Raw genomic sequence first — 20970 nt, 5'->3', positions numbered from 1 at the left:
GTGTGTGTGTGTGTGTGTGTGTGTGTGTGTGTGTGTGTGTGTGTGCAAGTAATCTTCTTCCTATATGTTCCATTCTATGCATCTGAAGAAGTGGGCTGTAGCCCACAAAACTTATGCTCAAATAAATGTTAGCCTCTAAGGTGCCACAAGGACTCCTGTTCTTTTTGCGGATACAGACTAACACGGCTGCTACTCTGAAACCAGTTTACAGGTAAGTAACCTTCATTTCTCCTGGTCACTGCGTGGGGCTCTGCTCCAGTCTGACGAACGAATTGCTGTTCCCTAGCATCTGTGGGGAGGGAGACGGGGGTGAGCGTGGAGATCGTGGCTTCGGTGTATCATCTCTCCATTCATAAACCGTCCTACGCTGAGCACGTGAGACTAGATCAGTGTGTCGCTGGAACCAACCAAACCGTCCTGTGGTTCTTGTTTTTTCAGATGGAGAACAATGGCACCTTGTACTACAAACACGTCCAGTAAGTGCCTCACCGTCTGTCCTGTTGCTTGGACATAGTGGATCAGCCCTGGCCCCACTAAAGGAGCACACGAGAGCTGTGATGATCCCTAATGGGATGCCCAAGCACCTTCCAAGCTGCATTGCTTTCATGCTTCTCTCGGTGCTTTGCCTGGAGGTCCAAGCCAGCTTCCCCTACGGGAGCAGGGGCTGATCCTGGGCTCTGCCACTGGCTTACCCATGTGGTCTCAGTCTCATCATCTGTAGCCTAATACCAGTCTCCGGGGGGCGGGGGCGGATGACTGTCTCCAGTGTCTGGGGAACATGTGCTGCTCTCTTCTTAGCTGAACCCCCAGCCCTAAGTCCCATCAGCCATGGACACAACAGGGCCCGATGATCTCTGCAGCGCCGTTGATGCTAGAGCAGGATGACCCGGTGCAGCATGGAGATGTGAATGTAACGGCCAAGTCTCCGAGTCCCATCGGATAGTACTTGGGAGGGGGGGCTCTTTACAGGGCGTTGTGGGTGAGGAAGGTTTAATCCTTCCTAGGTCTCCTTCCCCATGGCCCAGCTCAGCTGTTGGCCGCGGCTTGCTCTGCCAACTCCTTTGTGTAAAGCGCTTGCCACTCTGACCCTGGGTTTCTCCAGCAAGCTGCTTCAGAGTGCAGGGCTCCTGGCTAGGGAGGGTGTTCTTAGCCCCCCCCCCCCCCCCCCCAGGGGCCGCTTGTGTGAGATGAGGTACATCCCCCATCTGCTGCATCCCCTTGGGTGGCTGCAAAAGCAAGGCCTGGCACACCAAGGGTTAGTGGAGAGAAGTGGGTGGGGAAGGGCCTCTGGCTGACATCAGGTGGAAAAACCATCTAGCAGCCAGCTGGCTTTGCCAGAGCCCTGAGGATTGAGCACCTTGAGCCTGGGGAGGGGTGGGGGACACACGGACAGTAACGCCCGTCTTAGTTGGGGATTGGCCCTGCTTTGAGCAGGGGGTGGGACTAGATGACCTCCTGAGGTCCCGTCCAACCCTGATATTCTATGACCCCCGCCCCCAGTCATGGTAGAGTGACCGAAACCAGCCTGGCCAAAGGCAGCAAACCCCTCCACTCTGCCCCCCTTAGGGAAGGGCCAGAGGTGAATTCCCAGGAGCTGCTGGGAGGGGGGAAGCAGGGGGTTCTCCATCCAGCTCCCTGCAGCTCTGGTGTGTTGGCAGGCCCCTGGTGTACACGGTGTCCCTCGTGCTTCCCGCCGCCTACCTCATCGGCCTCTTCTTCACCCTGAAGACTCACTCGCACATCTACGACATTCACATCAGCGACTGCCACAGTAAGTCCCCACCGCGGCCGGCCCAGAGCGCTGGGCCGACCTTTCCTCTGGCCCACTACAGAAAGAGGGATTCCGTGCGCTCCGCTGTCCAGAGCCAGGGGGCTGGGAGCCAGGACTCCTGGGTTCTATTCCTGGCCTTGCCGCTGGCTCTGTGCACAAGGCGGGGGTGGGATCTGGTATCTGGAACCTGCCCTGGAGTGCTGTGGAAGTGTCTGAGTAGCGCAGTGGGTGGATGCAGGGGCTTTAACCCCCAGACCTTGATGGCCGACTGGAGACCCATGGGGAGCAAAGCTTGGGCAGTAATGTCTCCCTTTCCCTGGAAGGACCAACCCAGGGACAACTGATCATGTCAAGAGGCTGCAGCAGTTGAGTGGGGATGGGTAGATGGGGCCTGTTCCTATCGCTGGGCCCAGGTCTGTGCCTAGGGGTCTCTCTGCTCACATGCCTCCTTGCTTTCTTTAGTGCCCGGTCACCATCACAGCGCCGTGGTCCACTGGTCCCGCTGCAGGGCCCTGATCATTCTCCTGCTCTCCACCCTGTGCATGTCCGCCTGCGCTGACCTAGCCACAGAGCACATCAGCCCCATCCTCACGAACTCCACCGTGTCTCAGGTAAGGAGCCTTCTGCCTGCCCAGGTCCATAGCCTGTGGTGCTGCAGCCACCCTGCAGGGAACCACAGCGGCATGGAGAAGTAGCCCCGTAAAGCCTGGATTGGAATACATGGGGATAAGCCTCAAACCCAGAGCCACCTCTCCCCAGAGCAGGCTCTAGGGCCCGATGCCGATCTCACGATGAATGGCGTTACTTTGGAATGGCCCCAGTTAAAGGACTTGCTAGACACTCAGCCGATGGGCCATGTAACCGTGTTGATGTGGTAGGTTTGAATTTGGGGCTGCTTAGTGACTAGCAGGAAGAGCCTGGCCTAATACAGGCCTTAACCAACAAGTTCTCTCTCTGCAGAGAGCTGGACTGTGGTGGTTTTCAAGCTCCCTTTCATGAGGCCCCCATGAGGTTCAGTCTCTACTCCCTGCATTGGCCCCTTCCCTGACAGACAGGCAATCCTGGGTTGTTGACACCCGAACTTCTGAAGGGGAAGCCTCCGGCTCCGTCATGGGAGAGTTGACCGCGTTTAGTCACGTGACTGGGTTTGAATGGGGCTAGTGTACCGAATGCTCTGTGTCGGACCAGGAAGGCTAGTTCATCATAAGAACGGCCATACTGGGTCAGACCAATGGTCCATCTAGCCCAGTATCCCGTCTTCTGACAGTGGCCAATGCCAGATGTTCATTCCCTCTGAAACACAACAGGTAATCGTCAAGTGATCCATCTCCTAGTGTCTACTCCCAGCTTTTGGCAGTCAGAGGCTTAGGACAATGGCTCTCAATCAGGGGTACAACTAGATGACCTCCTGAGGTCCCTTCCAACCCTGATATTCTATGGTGGTGAAGCGCTGGAATGGGTTCCCTAGGGAGGTGGTGGAATCTCCTTCCTTAGAGGTTTTTAAGGCCTGGCTTGACAAAGTCCTGGCTGGGATGATTTAGTTGGGGATTGGCCCTGCTTTGAACAGGGGATTGGACTAGATGACCTCATGAGGTCCCTTCCAACTCTAATATTCTATGATTCTGGGGGTATGCAGAGGTCTTCCAGGGGGTACAGCAATTCCTCTAGATCAGTGTTTCTCAACCTGGGGGTTGCAAGTGCAGGGCCAGCCTTAGGGGGTAGCAAGCAGTGCAGTTACCTGGGACCTCACACCACAGAGGGCCCTGCAAAACTAAGTTACATGCTTCAGCCGTGGGCGGTGGGCCTCTGGCTTCTGCCATGGGTGGTGGAGCAACAGTAGTCTGGAAAGGTTGAGAACCACTGGCTTAGGACACCCAGAGCCTGGGGTTGCATCCCTGACTATCTTGGCTAGTAACCATTGATGGACCCATCTTCCATGAATTTATCTAATTCTCTTCCGTGCCAGGTGGGGAGGGGGAAAATAGCCTCTAGAGGTGGCAGTCTGTGCTCTCACCCCTGGAGGGGGGGGGGGGGGGCCCGAGCCTGTCACCATTGTTCATGTAGTATCCCCTCTGGTTGGATGCATTTCTGAAGGGTGCACTTGCCGTGTGAGGATGCTCCGTAGAACCCCACGGAGACACGACTTCATGCCCTGTTCCCCTGGGGGCTTCTTGCTTTGGATCTATGCCCACTCTAGGATAGCGACTCCCCCAAGGAGCTGACGTTCTGAAAGGCTGTGAAATCGGTCTCTGTAGGAAGGGATGGGTGAGGGATAGCTACAGGTAACGGGAGCTCACTGCTCCACGGAGAGCAGCCAGCAGCCCTGGCGTGGCTGTGGCGTTCACTAGCTCTGTGTTGACTCACTCTTGCTCTCCTTGGCAGTATTTCATTGGGGTGACCGTGCTGGCTATGGTGCCCGAGCTCCCTGAGCTAGTCAATGGAATCCAGTTTGCCCTGCAGAACAACCTAAGCTTGAGGTGAGTGAGTCCCCTGAACCTGGCAGGGCTTCTGCAATAGCTGGCATGAGTTGCCAGAGGCTAGTCCTAGCCCGTGGCTTCAAATAGAGCAAATGGATAGATGCTGAACTCGTCACCATGTTCCCTAGCAGGAAACTCCCTTTAATGATCTGAGAGGCTGGGACATGTGCCTACCACTCTAGTTCACCCAGGAGCTGCCCCTGTCCGGAGTTGACCATGGGGACCACTTAATCTGATGCACCAAGCGACTCTCCGGTGTTAGCCAGCAGTGGATTTCCATGTGGAGGTGTCGGTAGCTCTCCACTGCTCGCTGTAATAAAGTCTTGGCTTCTCAGGAGGGTATCTAGGGGAAAGAGCCATCTCCTCCTTGTCTCAGGTTATTTAAGCAGAGCGGGTCCAGTCTTCCTAGAGCCTTAAATGTCTAAAACGGCCCATTACAAACTCCAGGGTGAAGTATTCCAGATCTCCCCCTCCCAGGAATTGGAGATGCACGAAGCAGGGCCAGCCTGAAAGGTGCTGCTGGGTATTTCTTGGTGCACTGCATCTCATACTGGTCCCTTGGTGGGAAGGTGTCATAGTGGAGTCCGTGGGGCAGGATTTACCTGGCCTGCAGCCCATGTTGGAAACTGATCCCAAAAAATCATTTTTTCCTATTGAAATCTAACATGCCCCTCCCGCACTGCTCAAGGGTACACAGCGCTGCCCCTTCCTGAAAGCTGGGCCCCCTCAAACTTGCGACCGGTGCAGGCAGAGTGCAATATAATAAACGGATCCTCCTATTCCACGCTGGGCTCTAAACACTTCTGCGAGAAGTTACTTTCAGATCACACTTCAGCAAAAAATCTTTGCTGTTCTGGTGTTGGAAGAGCCAGTCTGTGACATGCCGGGTGCTGTCACTCTTGGACGAAGGTGCCTGCACTGGATCATGTTCCGGGGGGCTCTGCAGGCGGTCTAACCCCTCCTCTCGGAGAGGGGTACAACTCTAATGCTGTGTTCGAAGCCTCGAGGGCAGGTTAATTTATGGTGTCTCTGCTCCTCCTCCCTAGTATTGAGATTGGGAGCTGTATTGCTGTCCAGGTCTGCATGCTGCAGATACCCATCCTGGTGCTCTTCACAATCTTCTACGTAAGTAACGGAGCTGGAGCCAGACTTCATGGTTCCTACTGTTTTCTCCACTCTGCTTGTGGCCACTGGGGCTTTGGGGCAGGAGGAAATACCCCTGGTTGCAGGGGTTCGGGACGGTTGCACACCTGAGACTGTCACTCAGATAGGAACATCGTGCTAGTGTTGGCGAAAGGTACTGGAGAAATGGTGCGACTGAGCTACTCTAGCCTTAGAGCAGGAACGGTGTAGGCAGTTGCAAGGCAGGGTTCCCCCCACCAGCATCTCTGATTTTTGGAGAGCCAGTCGCTAGTCCCCAGTGTCCCAAGCAGTAGGCTGATTGCACAGTCAAATTAACTCCCTCACCGTCTCTAACATGCTCATTAGCTTTTTAAAGGGGAGCAGATGGGACAGGTGAGATTCTGGTTCACACGTATTAGCAAGAGTGATGAAAACCAGTCTTTTCCCCCTGCCCAACAGGGATTGGGAACGTGGTAGGTTAATACATTTTTATCTGGATCATTGACTTTAAAATACTAAGCTTCCTGTGAGGGTTTTTGTACTATGTGCATAGCTTGTTTGTCCACACCGCTGCAGGTAGAGTGTATAGCTGTGGGTGGAAAACAGTCTTTCAAGAGTCTCTGGGTAAGGAATTGGGACTGTCTAAATGGGCAGAACAAGTTTTCTGAATTCACTGCAACTGTCCCTGCAGGGCGTAACCGTGGTGGACATGCCAAGGGTTTAAAAGCTGCTCTCTACCTTTCCACAGCCTACAGGTTTCATACTGGTCTTCAGTGACCTCCATGTCTACTCCAGCATGTTCAGCGTGGTTCTCATGAACTACATCTTCATGGATGGCAAGTGTGACTACTTCCAAGGTAACCGTCCATGTGGGCCAGTCTTCTCCTCCCGTGAGAATTTTAATCCTATCCAACTCCTCCCATAGCTGCTCACAAACATCTCCACGCTTCCTGAGCAATCTCATTCAGGGACAGGGGTTGGCGGTGTAGAAGGTGTATCACTGTGTCCCATGTCTGTCTCTGACTCCATATCCGATTGCTCTAAGCTTAAAAAGTCTTAACTGCAATCCCACCCTGGGAGCAGAGTCAAGAGAGGCCCTTTCATTCGTGTTAATCTCCCCACTAGAAGTTCCAGACCACCTGATCATTCATGATGTGGTGGTGGGTGTCCGCAGTTAACTGGCCCAGTAACTGGAACTTAAATCTGTTGTCCCAGGAGTGGTAGAATCCAGGAGCAAAGTGGATTCTTCTAACTGGTAGATGACTCAATCCCCACAGGAAGCCGCTCCAAAGAGGGTTTTGTCATGACCTGCTGTTACCTGGCTCCCAAATGTGGGCTTAAACTGTCCCTTAACTTTGAGATGCAGTGTGGTTTCACCACCTGGAGCACTTGTCCCAGTGTGAACTTCCAGATTCTGTCCTGAGCAGACTGGCAGCTGCTCCATCTAGTGCAAAACCCACCTTCCCAAATCTTGTTCACTGCTGAGTGTGTGATTCCAGCCCTGTAGCTCCTAACCATGGCAGTTCTCACTCCCCCAGGTACAGTGCTGGTGATGGTCTACTTCATCCTGCTAGCTGTGTATTTCTTTGCTCCTTCCCCTGCTGGCTGCTGAGGCCTGACTCCATGGACCTTGTGTTCTCATCTTGGGAGAAGGCTCCCCCCTCCAGGGCAGCTTCTGTTAAGAAATGTTGAGTGTTTCTCAGGGACTTGGCTGGTCTGGTTTTACTCTAAAACCATTTTGTTGCATGAAGCTAAAGAACCTGCCACCGGAGTTTGTTTTTCTGTCAACGGCTGTTTTAAAAGATGGGATTGAATTGGGAATTGCTAAGCACTGGAAAAGGGGGGTGTTTTGCTAGTCTGGTCACTCCTTCTTAACCCAAGAAGAAGCCTTAATGCCAGAAAGTTTCCTTGTGTACCAAAGTGCAGCTCAGTCTGGGATTGTGGCTAGAGGGAAATCTGTTGTTGGCAAAGGCTTTTGAGGAACAGAAGAGTCCTCTTTTAGACTCTGAAGGATGCACTGTTCTCCTGCTGCTGGGAAAGTGGTGCCCTCTCAAAGGCGCTGTCTTGAAACAGACCTGAAAAGAGCCGTCTCCTGTCCTCCCAGGATAGAATGCTACCTGCTTGTCATGGACATGGCTACCTCTAACTTGGGCCTGTACAAATAACACAGGTGGTTTTTTTGCTGTAACTTGAACCCTGTTTTTTTCCCAACTGTACTGATTAAAGCAGTTTTGTACAAGCTTGGTCTGGTCCTGTATCTAAAGGGGCAAACAAGGGTCTCTGCAGGCAGCCACATGCAGGGATGTGGGAGATTGTAGTTGACTGACCTATCCGGGTTCTTCAGGCCACTACCCTACTCGGGGGCAATACAGGTTCTTAGGCCTGATGTTCACAGGGCTGGTCTACACTGAGGGGGGGATCGATCCAAGATACGCAACATCAGCTACGCGAATAGCGTAGCTGAAGTTGAAGTATCTTGGATCGAATTACGTGGGGTCCACACGGCGCGGGATCGACGGTGAGCGCGTTCGGGGATCGATATATCGCGTCTCGTTAAGACGCGATATATTGATCCCGGATAAATCGATTGCTACCCGCCGATACGGCGGGTAGTGAAGACGTACCCACAGTTTCTCCATGTAGCATGACCCATGTGAGGTTGCAGAAGCAAACTGGTAAGAGACCCGTTCCTTGGAGTAAATATCCCTCCATCACTCAAGGCCTCTGTCCTCTATCTTCTGCCTGTTAGTACAGACGAAGGCAGAATGGGCTAGAACAGACGCTTCTGTCATGGGAGTCCTAGTTAAACTTTGTTGCTGGAGCCAATTGGCCAATCTGCTGCTCCCTACTCTGCTTCTCGGTGAGAAGCCATTTCTTAAATCTTCCCTCCCTGCTCTAGCAAGGTGGTTCTAGCCTGTGCCCCAGCTGCAGCAGCAGCAACGCTTGGGCCGAGCGGTCTTGCCTTAGCACTAAATCTGTGTGCTGGGGTGTAAATAAGCCAGCACCTGCTGCAGCTCTTTTCTTCGGTTTTAAGAGCATGCGTGACACGAGTTGCTCCCTTGTATTTCAAAACTCTGGGCCACAACCTCGAGCCTGGGTTGCTTCAAATCAGACACACCCGGACTTCCACTGTGCCTATCAAGCTGGGGGAGGGAGCTTCTATCCCTACCTCTAGAGGAAGGCTGTTGCAGGATGCTAGCTGCTGAAACTGAACAGCAGCAGCTGGGGCTAAACTTCCACCGATCCTGAGCACTCAGTGCACGTGAAGCTGGGCTTTGGCCCTCCTGTGCTAAATATGCTGCAAAGTCAGGCTCTCAGCGTCTCCGGAGGGTGCCTGCAGTCAATGGACCCTTTGGCCTTCAGGTGTCTGTCTTTGTTCGCTAGCTTTACCATGTGGCTACTGCCACCTCCCTGGGCCAAGGTGAAGATAATGTTGGAAGCAGGGACCGTGGGGTCAGAGGGCTAGAGCTTCATGAGGAAGGAGATGAGTCAGTGCAGTATTGAGACACAGTGGTAAATAAGTCCTGGGCCCACTCACCAAATGAGGAGAAAACACGACTCCAGTGCAGCAGGCTCCAGCCCAGAACGCTCAATGCCTGGGCACCTGGCGGCTGAGCTAAGCACGGGCACCCAAAGCTTCTGTCTCTGGGGTACCTGACTTTACATCCCAAACTGCTCCTTTAAAAGGATTTATTTCCCCGATTGGTTCCCCTGGAGCAGCTGAAAAAATCAGATTGACCCCTTCCCCTCCCCCTCTCCCCCCAGATCATCAGGGTTTGTACAGGGCTTTACCTGCACAACATACCCTTACTAACCCTTGCACTAATAGTACTGGTAACAGGAGCAAGCTCGTGTCCTCTGGATCAGCCACAAGACGGGGATGTTGGTTTGACAGGAAGGTGGAGATAGTGATGGTCTATAAGGAGTTGTTGGCAGTAGCTACCGGTGTGGTGCTCTGCTCTTGTTCGATGCTGATAAGTTGGCTGCATGCGTGTTCCCTCTGTGTGCTGCCCCGGCTCTGCGCAGATCGCTGACACAGCAGACCCCGAGAGACCCCCCCCAATGACCACAGACTCTAGTAAGGTACAAAGGAACCCGAGCCAGGTTTATTGTCAAACGACACACAGTAATAGTTTCCCATAGACTCTACAGGACATACTACGAATTTGTGCCCCCTGGCAATGGACCGGCTCACTCAGTGGCAGGACTTTCCACTGCCCCCTAGGCCAGACAAAGATGCGCACTCCGGGACCTACTTTTATACACTTACAGGACAGATTACTCATCCCTACTGACATATTGAGATACAGCCTCTTGGCTCATTAGGGTGCTGTCTCCTCCTTTGATCATGTTTCAAACAGATCTATCCATCATGCTGTCCTTTTGACCCTGTCTTTAAGATGCACCCGCCTGTTCCTCGTTATCTCTGTGGAGTGTTCTGATGTCATCTTGGCACAAGTTCCTCTTATTAGCACTTAGGGGTGGATGCACCTGCTTCTAGCAGCCCTCTTCTTGCCAACTTCTGTGGGCGGGGCCTGCCTCTGGCTCACAGCCCAGCTTTTGCTTAGCAATGCCTGGAAGTACTTTGGTTCAGGCTTCAGGCCTCAGACTGGGCCTTTGATACAAGAGTTTATGGTTCAGGGCCTCATCTTACTACAGGAGTGATCTAATTACTACAGGAGGCTTGTGCCTCTAGCTCTCTTCCCTCCCCTACTCCCCCCAGGCTGCTGCCTCCTCCATGTTGTGTGGCAGCCTTGAGCACAGGAGAGACAGTAACTGCTTTCAGTTCCTAGGGCCAGGGGGAGAAGCAAGTGCAGGGAATGTCGGGCTCACCCCCTGCTGCCCTAGGATAGAGCATGCTCAGTACAGAGAGACTCTTTGAAGATACATGGCTTTGATTTGCTGTTACACAGCTGGCTCTTGCCTTCCATGGGCTGCTGTAGGACAAAGCTCCCCTTCCCCTAAGCAGGGCTGGCTTACAGGGGTAGGAGCTCTAGCCCCTTTGAGTGAACTGGAAGTACAGACCCGCAGATATGAATCACTCCACATCCTCTCAGCTGTTGCCTTAAATAAACAAACCAACCAGGGGGCTGGATTTAGCCTTTCACTTAACTCGAGTTCTAGGCTTGACTGTGAATGAGCAAGGTACCGCTAGGGGCAAATATCTCCCACCCACAAACCAACAGAGGATTTGCCTTCACTCTTCCAAAGCTGTTAGCAAGTCTTCTGTTCTCTCAGAGAAAAAGCATCTGCCACGCAACCACATCTCCATCCCAAGGTCTCCTTTTTTCATGGGCCGAGGCCTTTTGCTAAAGCCCCTAGAGAGGGAGCCGGGGCTAGTTGAGTGGCATTAACGGCTGCTAGAGCCAGCAGTTTCCTAGTACAACCTCCAGAACTAAGTTTGTTTGCAATAAAGCAAATTCCCTGCTCCTGCAGTGATATAGATCCATAGCTTACATAAAGTTCACTTCAGAGGGTGTCTCTGCCATTGCTGCTCTGGCAGGGGGAATTAAAGAACCAAGGCACCTGTCAGGCTTGCATGTATGCTGCATGACAGGTGATCACTAGTGGTGAGAACTGTCACCGCAGCATGGACAGCAGTGTTTGGGGGAGTGCCCTGGAGGGCTCCCTGCATGAGTGGAACCGGACTTGCAGCAGTTTCATTCCACATTGGAGCTGCATGGGTGCAAGGGCACAGCACAGGCTACACCCATGGAGGAAGTGCTGGCAAGACTTGTGCACTAATGCACAAGTACATGCATGGAAAACTAGGGTGATCTAGTTTAACGTTGATGAGACTCAGGAAACAAGATAACTGCATTGGCTACATATGCTTCAGTGACACCAGCAATATCCTAAGACTGGAAGGGACCTCAAGAGGTCATCTAGTCCAGTTCCCTGCACTCATGTCAGGACTATTCTCTAGACCAGCCCTGACAGGTTTGTCTAACTTGCTCTTAATCTCCAGTGATGGAGATTCCACAATTTCCCTAGGCAAGTTATTCTTGTGCTTAACCACCCAGACAGTTAGGAAGTTTTTCCTAATGTCCAACCTCAACCCCACTTGCTGGAATTTAAGCCCCCTGCTGCTTGTCCTAGCCTTAGAGGTTAAGAACAATTTCTTCCTCCTCCTTGTAACAATCTTTTATGTACTTGAAAAGATATATCCCCTCTGTCTTTGCTTCTGCTGACTAAAACCAATTTTTTTTCAATATTCCCTCATCGGTCATGTTTTCTAGACCTTTTTTGTTGCTCTTCCCTGGACTTCCTCCAATTTGTCCACATCGTTCCTGAAATGTGGCACCCAGAACTGGACACAATGCTCCAGTTGAGGCCTAATCAGCACAGAGTAGAGCAGAATTACTTCTCATGTCTTACAATACGCTTGCTCATACATCCCAGAATGATGTTTGCTTTTTTTGCAACAGCGTTACACTGTTGACTCTCATTTAGCCTGTGATCCACTACGACCCCACATCCCTTCCTGCAGTCCTCCTTCCTAGGCAGTCATTTCCCCTTTTGTATGTGTGCAATTGTTTGATCTTTCTTAAGTGGAGGACTTTGCATTTGTCCTTATTGAATTTCATCCTATTTACTTCAGACCATTTCTCCAGTTTGTCCAGATCATTTTGAATTTTAATCCTGTCCTCCAAACCACTTGCAACCTTCCAGCGTGGTATTGTCCACAAACTTTATACATGTACTCTCTGTGCCATTATCTAACTCATGGATGAAGATATTGAACAGAACTGGACCCAGAACCGATTCCTGCAGGACCCCACTCGTTATGCCCTTCCAGCTTGACTGCAAACCACTGATTCGTTCCCAGAGAGTAGTTGAGTTCTGCCCTGGTAGCTTCTAGATCTCAGCAAGGGTGAGGCCTTAAAGGATTTAAAGACAAGAGCTCCTCCACTCCCACTTCTGCTTTGACACAGGCTACTTCTCAGCCACATCGGGACAATACCTACCTCACAGGTGCATTCAGAGGGTTGGTTGTAAGGGACTGTGCTATTAATGCAATAGCCCTGAAAGATTTTTTTTAAAAGGATATTTATTAGCAGATGCAGATATTAGCCTACAAGACAGTGGGATGGAGCAAGACTGCAGCAGGACTCAGACTGCTAAGGTTCAAACTGGAAGCAACTTTAAACAATGTGGAATTATTTCTGATCTTGCAACACTAGCTTCTGTCCTAAATCCGTAGTGGATGCTAGTAGCATACTCAATAAAAGGGTGATACCAAGAGGGTTGGGGCCACTATGGACAGGCAATGGGGGTCTCATATTAGGTTTTCAACCAAAGTGGGAAACCAAACTTTGGGATATAGGAAGCGGCTTTCAGAGCTATCCTTGAGTAACACACTTTAGCCCTACTCTCAAGAGCTGTGTGCTTAAATCCTTAGATAAAAAGGTGCTATAGGGCACATAAAGTCCCTCAGTAAGAAATGGGTTTAGAATCTACCCCATCTCCCTCAAGACAGCAACGACGGGTCCATTGCTGTGAAGCGATCGAGTTGAACGCTGCACACTTGGCCAGGGTAGAGAGAGCCCACACAAATGGCAAACACCAGAGGAAAAGGAGAGGCTAAGGGACAAAGCATGTGATTTGGACAGAGGTTTTTTTTTATTGGATCTTTAAAAAAAAAAACAGCAAAACACTGACAAGGTCCATAAATACAGGCAAGTACATCTCTTGGTCAGCCCTTCGCCCTCCCGCCAACCCAACAGGATGTTGGCACGGGGAAAGAAGGGGTGACCACCAATTACTGCATGCATAGCAGATTCCCACACTAAACACATGAACAGGACTGGGGTGCACCAACAATGTCAGGCAAACACAGAGGCTGGCCAAAAGCTCCCCCCCACTAGAAAGAGGGCACTAGTTCATTCCTCAACACCAAATTAAGAAACTGCATTTACACAGCAGACTTTCCCCCTGTTCATCCCCTACGGCTAGGGGAACTTCACACTGGACGCTGCATCCATCCCGAATAGCACGAGAACATTGCCCTTGGGGCTACTAGTGTCTAGAACTGGCTACCGATGGCTTTTGATCAAAGGGGGGACAGGGACAGTGCAGTGGAGGATTAAAAAGCATCAGATTTGATTAAAAAAATCACATTACCAGTTTCCCCCCTTACCCACGAGGCTCAGTCCCCAGGTTAAAGTGGCAATAAATGGATCGAGGCAGAGAGAGGGAGCATGCAATTGAGTTAGTGTTGTGCAATGAGAACTCAAGGACATTTTACAGCAAGAGCGCGATGGCCAGCACGCTTTGTAAACATGTGGGGAGGAGAACGGCTCCTGCATCCTGCCTTGTTGTAGGCTTGGAATATGGGGCGCAGGAAAGAAGAGCGTTTGGTTGTGTAGCAATCCCCTCAGAGCTGAATGCACGTTGGCCCAGCGCTCTCCAGGGCTCTGTTACTCGACTGTTTCTGCCCAGAGACGCAAGTAGAGGCAGAACCTGCTTGGAGCTGAGCAGTAACTGCTCGTCAGCCTGGCACCAAGGGAACCACCTACAGGATTTGAAGCAACACACTTGGAATGTAAAGAGAGATCGACATGACAGCATCTCTCGTTATTTCCCCAGGAGACCTCCATTCAGAGGAGCTGTAACATAGGGTCACAGCACGACTCTGAGAAAGTCTTTGGCATACAGTCACTCTATGCTTAGGACTTGGGTTATTTTAGTTACACAGGAGACGGAATCCTGCGGTCATTACTCATGGCTTTTTCCGCGGAGGAAAAGCCAAGTAAGGACTTCAACACTGGACCTGTTTTACACATCAGAGGCTTGCTTCAGAGTCCCAATCAAGCCGTTAACTGGGGGAACTCTGCATCACTTGAGGGGGGTGGGGGAAGAAATAGGCTGCAACACTTACAACCCTGTTTCTCTAAGCAATGGCAAAGCCCAGGAGTTGGGGGTTATTCGCTCCTGACATGTAGAAACCGCACCAACCAACTGGCATTTACCGGAGACTGAACTAGTCAGTCTATCTGCCTCCGCTGGCCTAGCAGCAATACTTGTCTCCTGAAACAAAGCAAACTGGGAAACTGTCCCACCTCCCTGGGAAGGAAGAGCAAGAGCAGTGCTTGGAATCGGTTCTTTACGGAGATGTGGCAGGAATGTATCCTCCCCTTGTACAATGCCACTAACTCTTTATCAGGCTCCGTAGAACTCCCCCGCAACAGGCCCTGCTCCAGCTGTTCACAGAGTTTGGTACCAGGCTGTTTTCTAATGTGACGAAGTTCATATTGCTTAGAGACAATGATGGCTTTTATTACTCAAATCCTCCAGATAAACCAGAAAAGCTGAAAACAAGCAGGAGCTCACAGGGGAACGGCGAGTCTTTAAAGAGGCACAATCGAAAAAGCAAAACAGTCGTCGGGAGGTGGCGAGAGTTCAAGAGTCTGTGTTTGTCCCAGAACAGGGTCACCTGTTTCAGGCAGCACAGTGAAGCTGTCAATTACCACAGGGGAACCGAACCCTGGAGAGTGGAAATGCCAGGCAAGAACTACTGACCTGTGATTATAAAACACAAGGTCTCTCTTTAAGCCTGCGCAGGCACGCTTTACAGACTCGGTTGGTTGGTAAAGCTTTGCTGTTCGCTTTTAAACGCTTAAGACAATACACAAAACTGCTCCAAACAGCTCACCCATCAAGGCTGCAAATGAGGCTTGGAATTTGGGAAGAGATCCTGTTCTGTTGGCAGTTACAGGAAAGGAGGTTTTCGCCTGACAATCAGCAGGACCAAGCAAAGGAAGTTAGCAGCAATAAGAGGGAGAGGAAAAGGTCGCTGAAACCATTTGATATTAAAGTGTTTCAACCACAATTATTTTACTATGCGGGAAAAATGTTTCTCTGCAGTATGCAGCTAGTTTTGCAGTACTTCAAGTCGTCTTATTCAGCAGATTAAATTACTCATCTTAGCCCTGTCCCTTCACATACAAGCACTAGTTTTATGGTTGGAAACCCACCCAGCAATACTGGGTATTTCTAGTCACATTTCAGAGCTCACTGGAAAGTACAGTGCTAATAAAGGATACAGTTCTCCGATTTCAGCAACTCAGATGAGACTACTGTTCGCAAGTGGAGAATCACTGGTGCTTCATTTTATTTTGAGGAAGCAGAAGGAGATGCAGGGAGACCATCAAAGCATTAACAGATCAGACTATCAGTCTGCGATGGAGAGGACGATATGGGCTCAATCCTTGATGTTCTTAGCATGAGCCAACTCCCACGGAAGTCACTGGGAGAGGAGGGTCCTCAGCTGTAGCCCCAGGAGCTAGTGTAGAAGAGGTAAGTGAACATGACCCCAAGTTTCAAGGTGCAGTAGGGACCTACGTCTTAGCTTCACCAAAACGCTACATACCACATGCCATCTGGTCGGATTGACCATATTGCACTTCGAGATCTGCAGTAAGACGCTGCAGTAGTGAAAGTCGATTACAAAGACTGCAAGAGGCAGGGGTAGATTTGTGTTGCTTCCAGTGCCGCTTTAAGTCAGTAGCGGCATCGGCAAGGCACATCACAAACATTCTTAGGAAGGCCAACGTAAAGCAGAGCCCATAAGGCGGCTGACAAGAGCATCTAGAGCAGGAGTGTGTGTGTATATAGATCCACTACATCCCTCTTCATGCTGCCTCTGGAATTGCTGGAGGAGTGGAAGAGCACTCAGGCGAAGAAGCACTGGGGAAGAAGGAGCCAGCACTTGTGCTATGTAGCCACTCGAACACGATGCTCTTGGTCAAACGGGAGACCCTAAGGCTTGGTGTAGACGTGAGATCTTTGCAAGAGAAGACGGGAGCCACCAGAATAAGGCCAAAGGGAAAGTCTCAAGTGGATGGAAGCTGAACGGAAGCATTGAGTCAGGCCTCCAGAGAGCTTTCTGGAAGTGGGGTTAGGAGAAGAGCTTCAAACGTCTTCGTGAGCTCTCACACACGGCAGCCTCGGTCACCGAAAAGGGACTGGGAGCTCAGGAACTGAGGGCTCACCAGCTCGACATCTTCGGCAATATTACTACAAAACAGCCACCTGCACAGCTAGATACCAATGAGCTTATCTGGCTATTGGTCCCTGACATCCAGCTCCATCGGGAGCTCTCAGTGCAGACAGCAGTGTGCAGCAATGCCCGTGGGTGGACGCGTCAGCTGCTGTCGCTCAGACTGGTACCCGGAGAGAGGACAGAAAGTGAAGTGAAATGCCGTTGCATGCCCTGGACGAACACGTTCTGCCCAGGGGGATCCTCCTCTGAAGACTGATGAGACTAGAACAAATCTGGGAGACCGTGAGGCCAACATGCTGGCCATCAAGTGACGCTAGCAGCATCCCACCTGGGTATAAGGAGAAACCACATAGGGGGTCTTAAGCAGGTCTCTGCATGGATATTATCAGCCATCCTGCAGGCTCAGAAGACATCTAGCTTCTCCTTGCAGCTGATAGAATCCTGCTAAACTGCACTGAAGGGGGCGGAGACAGCATGGTTAACAGCATTAAAAGCACAGAGCGAACAAACAGGGTTTGAATTACAAGGCACTGAAAGACGTTTACATTTGAAAAGCTACCACATCCCTTATTTCGCTGAGCCCATGAAAAGAAGAAGCTAAATTATGGTAAAACACTGACCCAAAATGACGGGGCAAGGGAATCAGCAAAGGAAACTTAGGAACTTTACAACGCAACAGATATTAGGTAGTTAGTTACTGAGCAGCGGAGCTGGGAGTGCAACAGTAGCTACAGAGACTCATCAGCCTTCAGATCCATCCTGCGGGGTTTGCTGTTGGGATTTATTTAACTACCGCAGCCTCTTAAAAGAAAAGCAGAACCTCTGCAATTGGCTTTAGACATTGGAGGGGGAGAGTCATTTGGAAAAACTACTAAAAAAGGCACTTAACAAAAATGGTCTTAGAAATACACTTGTTTTGTTCAAACCCAATGCCTCAGCCTCGTTCAGCTGCTCCACGTTTGATGGCCAGTTATGTACATGCACAGTCACACGGAGCACGAAGAGAAAGACGCCCAGGAAATCGACCTTTCTTCCTTTCCCGCTTTTGTAGAAAGGCGAACCGCATTCGCAGCAATGCAAGAGACAAGCTATTCCTCTCCCCATGTTTCTAAAACAACATTGTGGGGAAAATGAGCTGTTCATTTTGCAGCTCCCCAGAAGCAACTGTCCACAGAAGTTAAAAAAAAAAAGCCCCACACAAAAGGAATAAAACAAAGCATTGGACAGGCAGCTCAGAGAAAATTCCAATGCCGGAGAGAAAAAAAACCAAACAGGCTACCAAGTTATGCTTAGGTAACTAATGTTGAGTTGGCACAGATGGACTAGCCCCTGAATACAGAGGGCATGACATACTTAAGGATAAAGACAGCTTTAAAATCGATGTAGTAAGTTTCCTCAGTTAGCTTTTTCAGAGTGCAACATGGGAAGATTCAGCAGAACACACTGCCCCTTCCCACCACCTGTTTAGAGAAAACTACACAGTAGTCTGTAAGCGGCGATTTTTAACCACCCTTCCAGGCAGACGTTTCAATATGAAAAGGTGAGGAACAATTACACTGTTGCTTAAAACCACTACACCCGGCGCTGAAATTTTAAACTGTGCAGGCCATCTTTGTTTGCTGCTCCCACGTGCCAGCCATCTCCCAGAACTCAAAGACGATGATCACATGCCCACAACACACATGCAAGTCTTCAGGCAGTGAATGCTATACAGTGGCAGAGCCAGTTTGGGCATTCAGAGGACGGATGCTGCTGTGAGCAAAGGGGAATTGGACTGTTCATTCAGCACGTGGTCGTATTGCTGCCGTTAGCAGCTCCTACTCAGTTAAATGCATCTTTAGAAACAATAAGTTAAACACCATGTGTAAGCAGGTGCGGTCACAAATTCTAAGCCCCTTCCCTGCATTTATTAGGCTACAGGCATGTGCTAACAGCAGGTTGGTGGCTGTACATTCTGAACGAGTTCTGAACAGCATCTTCGTTCCCGATGTATTTAGAGAGATCCATAAATAAAAAGCTAATTTCCATAAACGCCAAATGAACATTCACAGAAAGGCATCCGATGTATTTGCTGAGTAAGGCGCTGAGAGCAGGGTCCTCCCATCTCCTTAGCAGCGGCATCCATAAAGGGTGGGGGGGGGGGTCTCTTTAGTGTTTCTAGGGCAGAGTGAGAACAGCGAAGAGTTCTCATTTCAATCGCTCAATGAGTCCTTGTGTGAGGCCAAGGTGCAAAAGCTGCGATCTGGAAAGAGTTGCTAGATGAGGGAAGAATCCCAACAGCTTCTCCCATGACAGTTCCAGGAGGCTGGGGACTACTAGCCACATCTTAAACAAGGAGCCAGTCCGTTTGTTTTCGTGGATGTTGACCACCCCTCCATGGACGTACATGCAGCCAGCCTGGGTGGAAACAGGACAAGAGGGAAGTTACTCATGTTCACACACACAGCTAAGCTCACCACGTGTGGGGCTACACTTCTGAAGCTCATGTGCTTCTCAGAAGAACCCTGCCATCCACATCTGGAGAGAACCAAGCATTTGGACAAGCAGCAATGGGCTTACTCTGCAGCAAGGGAGATTTAGGAAAAGCTTGTCAACTATCAGGTTAGTTAAGCACTGGAGGTTGTGGGATCCCCATCATTGGAGGTTTTTAAGAACAGGTTGGACAAACAGCTGTCAGGGATGGTCTAGGCATAGCTGGTCCTGCCTCAGTGAGAGAGGATGGACTAGTTGACCTCTTGCGGGCTGCTCCAGCCCTACATTTCTATTTGATCTTTAGAACCAAGGAGTCATTCGGATTTCAAGGAAAGTTATAATGTGCTGTGCTACTGATGAGCCAGCAGAGAGAGCACAACTTATACCCTGTTCCAGGGATGGGACGGACACCAATGTTGCTGATCTAGAAAAGCGATGTAATTTTGAGGACCGTTAGAAGAGACAGCTTGTCAGATTACGTATAGGGGAGCCTATTCCTGCAACCATTATTCCCAAATGTCCCACTAAAGTCACTTAGATTTATGTCTAAGGGATGAATGACCAGGACAAAGGTAAAGCTTAGAGAGACAAGGTGGGTGAGGTACTATCTTTTATTGGACCAACCTCTATTGGTGAGAGAGACAAGCTAGAAAGGTAAAGCCTGTAAGAGAATCTTACAAATACAGTAACATGTATTAATATCACCAGAAGTCCTGAGAGTGTCCCTTTAAGACTGTGTCACAGTCAGGGCTTTGGAGCGGAGCCTGGAGCTGGAGCACAGACCAGTAGGTTTTTGCCCAGAGCTGGAGCGGAGCCGGAGCAGAGCAATTCAAAAATTTGATTGCTCCAAATCCCTGGTCACAGTGAGTCATTTAAAGGATACCAAATCATCCTTATGCAATAGCTAGTTAGGAACGGATCCTACAGCTGATCCAGGATTTCTAATTCCTGGATTGCCCAACAGGTTTGGAGGTTGCGTTCTGATGCTTGCCCACTGAACGCCGTGAATGTCCCCTCAAGACACTTATACACCTGCTCGCCTTCAACTCCCTGCAGTCCCTCAGTGGGGCAAGCCCACAGCAGTGGGTTGGTTTTTCTAGACTAGGTGACTGATGTTCAGAGAAGAATCATTACTTTGGGCTCACGCAGTTTGAAGACTAGAACAGCATCACTGCTTTCTGGAAGCACCGCATGCTGTGTGCCGTGGCAGCCAGAGACCACCCTGCTGGGTATACGGTCAGAATGACAGGGAATTCCTGTTCAAAAGGCGGGAATTCCTGTTCAAAAGGCAAGAACTCAACTTTGGCCTTAGTCTCCCCTGTATGCTGGATTTTGTTTAAGCCCTCTAAATACGTTCCTCTTTACTGATGCCAATGGCTCCATGCCATGCATTGTAAAGCTAGAATCCTGTCAAGCCCAGAGCCTGGCTGCGGACTGACTGGATTGCAATCTAGAAGTACCTAATATGGGAAACGCATATTTGATAGCGGGCTCTTCAAGCCAGCGGAGAAAGGCATAACATGAGCCAATGGCTGGAAGATGAAGCTAGACAAACTCAGAGTGGAAATACAGGTGTACGTTTTTAACAGTGAGGGTAACTAACCATTGGGACAATTTACCAGGGGTTGTGGTGGATTCTCCATCACTGGCTATTTTTAAATCGAAACGGGATATTTTTCTAAAAGCTCTGCTCTAGGAATTTTAGCAGGAAAGTTCTCTGGCCTGCGTTACACAGGAAGTCAGACGAGATGATCACGATGGTCCCTTCTGGCCTTGGAATCTATATTCCAGACCCACACAAGTGTCCGAATAGGTAAGTGCATGAATTAAGCTATATCTAACAAGGCCATAGGGGAGAGAGAGACTACAGCCACTTACCGGTGTGACAGCAGCACAGTGAAAATAAACTGGTTCAGGCATGACAGCTGGGAGTTTCACCCACTGGAAAGTTTGAAGATTCAGCTTCCAGACGTCTCCCAATATCACTTCTCCGTTATATCCCCCACAGACAAACACATCTATAGAAGAGGGACAACCACCGCACAATGCTTAGAGACCAATCTAGCATGATGATCAGCCATGGCCAATTCATTTAAGAGTTACAGTACACACACTAACTGAAA

At 50.2% G+C, this 20970-nt stretch overlaps 2 protein-coding genes across 4 annotated transcripts in view; one reads left to right on the top strand and one right to left on the bottom strand.

Annotated features, from left to right (window-relative positions):
• The window catches only part of LOC112102064 (putative cation exchanger C521.04c), a 68435-nt gene extending 60861 nt beyond the window's left edge, over positions 1-7574 (top strand). The window contains 7 exon segments of the mRNA XM_026649000.1: positions 439-476; positions 1659-1771; positions 2234-2382; positions 4154-4248; positions 5295-5373; positions 6119-6227; positions 6909-7574. Coding sequence (XP_026504785.1) covers positions 439-476; positions 1659-1771; positions 2234-2382; positions 4154-4248; positions 5295-5373; positions 6119-6227; positions 6909-6982 — 657 coding nt within the window. The 3' untranslated portion in view covers positions 6983-7574.
• A 6600-nt stretch (positions 7575-14174) lies between these two features.
• Positions 14175-20970, bottom strand: part of KLHDC10 (kelch domain containing 10) — a 37233-nt gene continuing 30437 nt past the window's right edge. For all 3 annotated transcript variants that reach the window (XM_024193095.3, XM_026648580.2, XM_026648581.2), the window contains 2 exons: positions 20726-20865; positions 14175-18772 (listed from right to left, as the gene is read on the bottom strand). In XM_024193095.3, the coding sequence (XP_024048863.2) occupies positions 18563-18772; positions 20726-20865 (350 nt within the window). In that variant the 3' untranslated portion in view covers positions 14175-18562. The remainder of the gene's footprint in view (positions 18773-20725; positions 20866-20970) is intronic.

Source organism: Terrapene carolina, unplaced genomic scaffold (genome assembly GCF_002925995.2).
Source record: "Terrapene carolina triunguis isolate 2854851 unplaced genomic scaffold, T_m_triunguis-2.0 Scaffold68, whole genome shotgun sequence".
Classification (NCBI taxonomy): Eukaryota; Metazoa; Chordata; order Testudines; family Emydidae; genus Terrapene; species Terrapene triunguis.
This window is presented reverse-complemented; position numbering and strand designations above follow the sequence as displayed.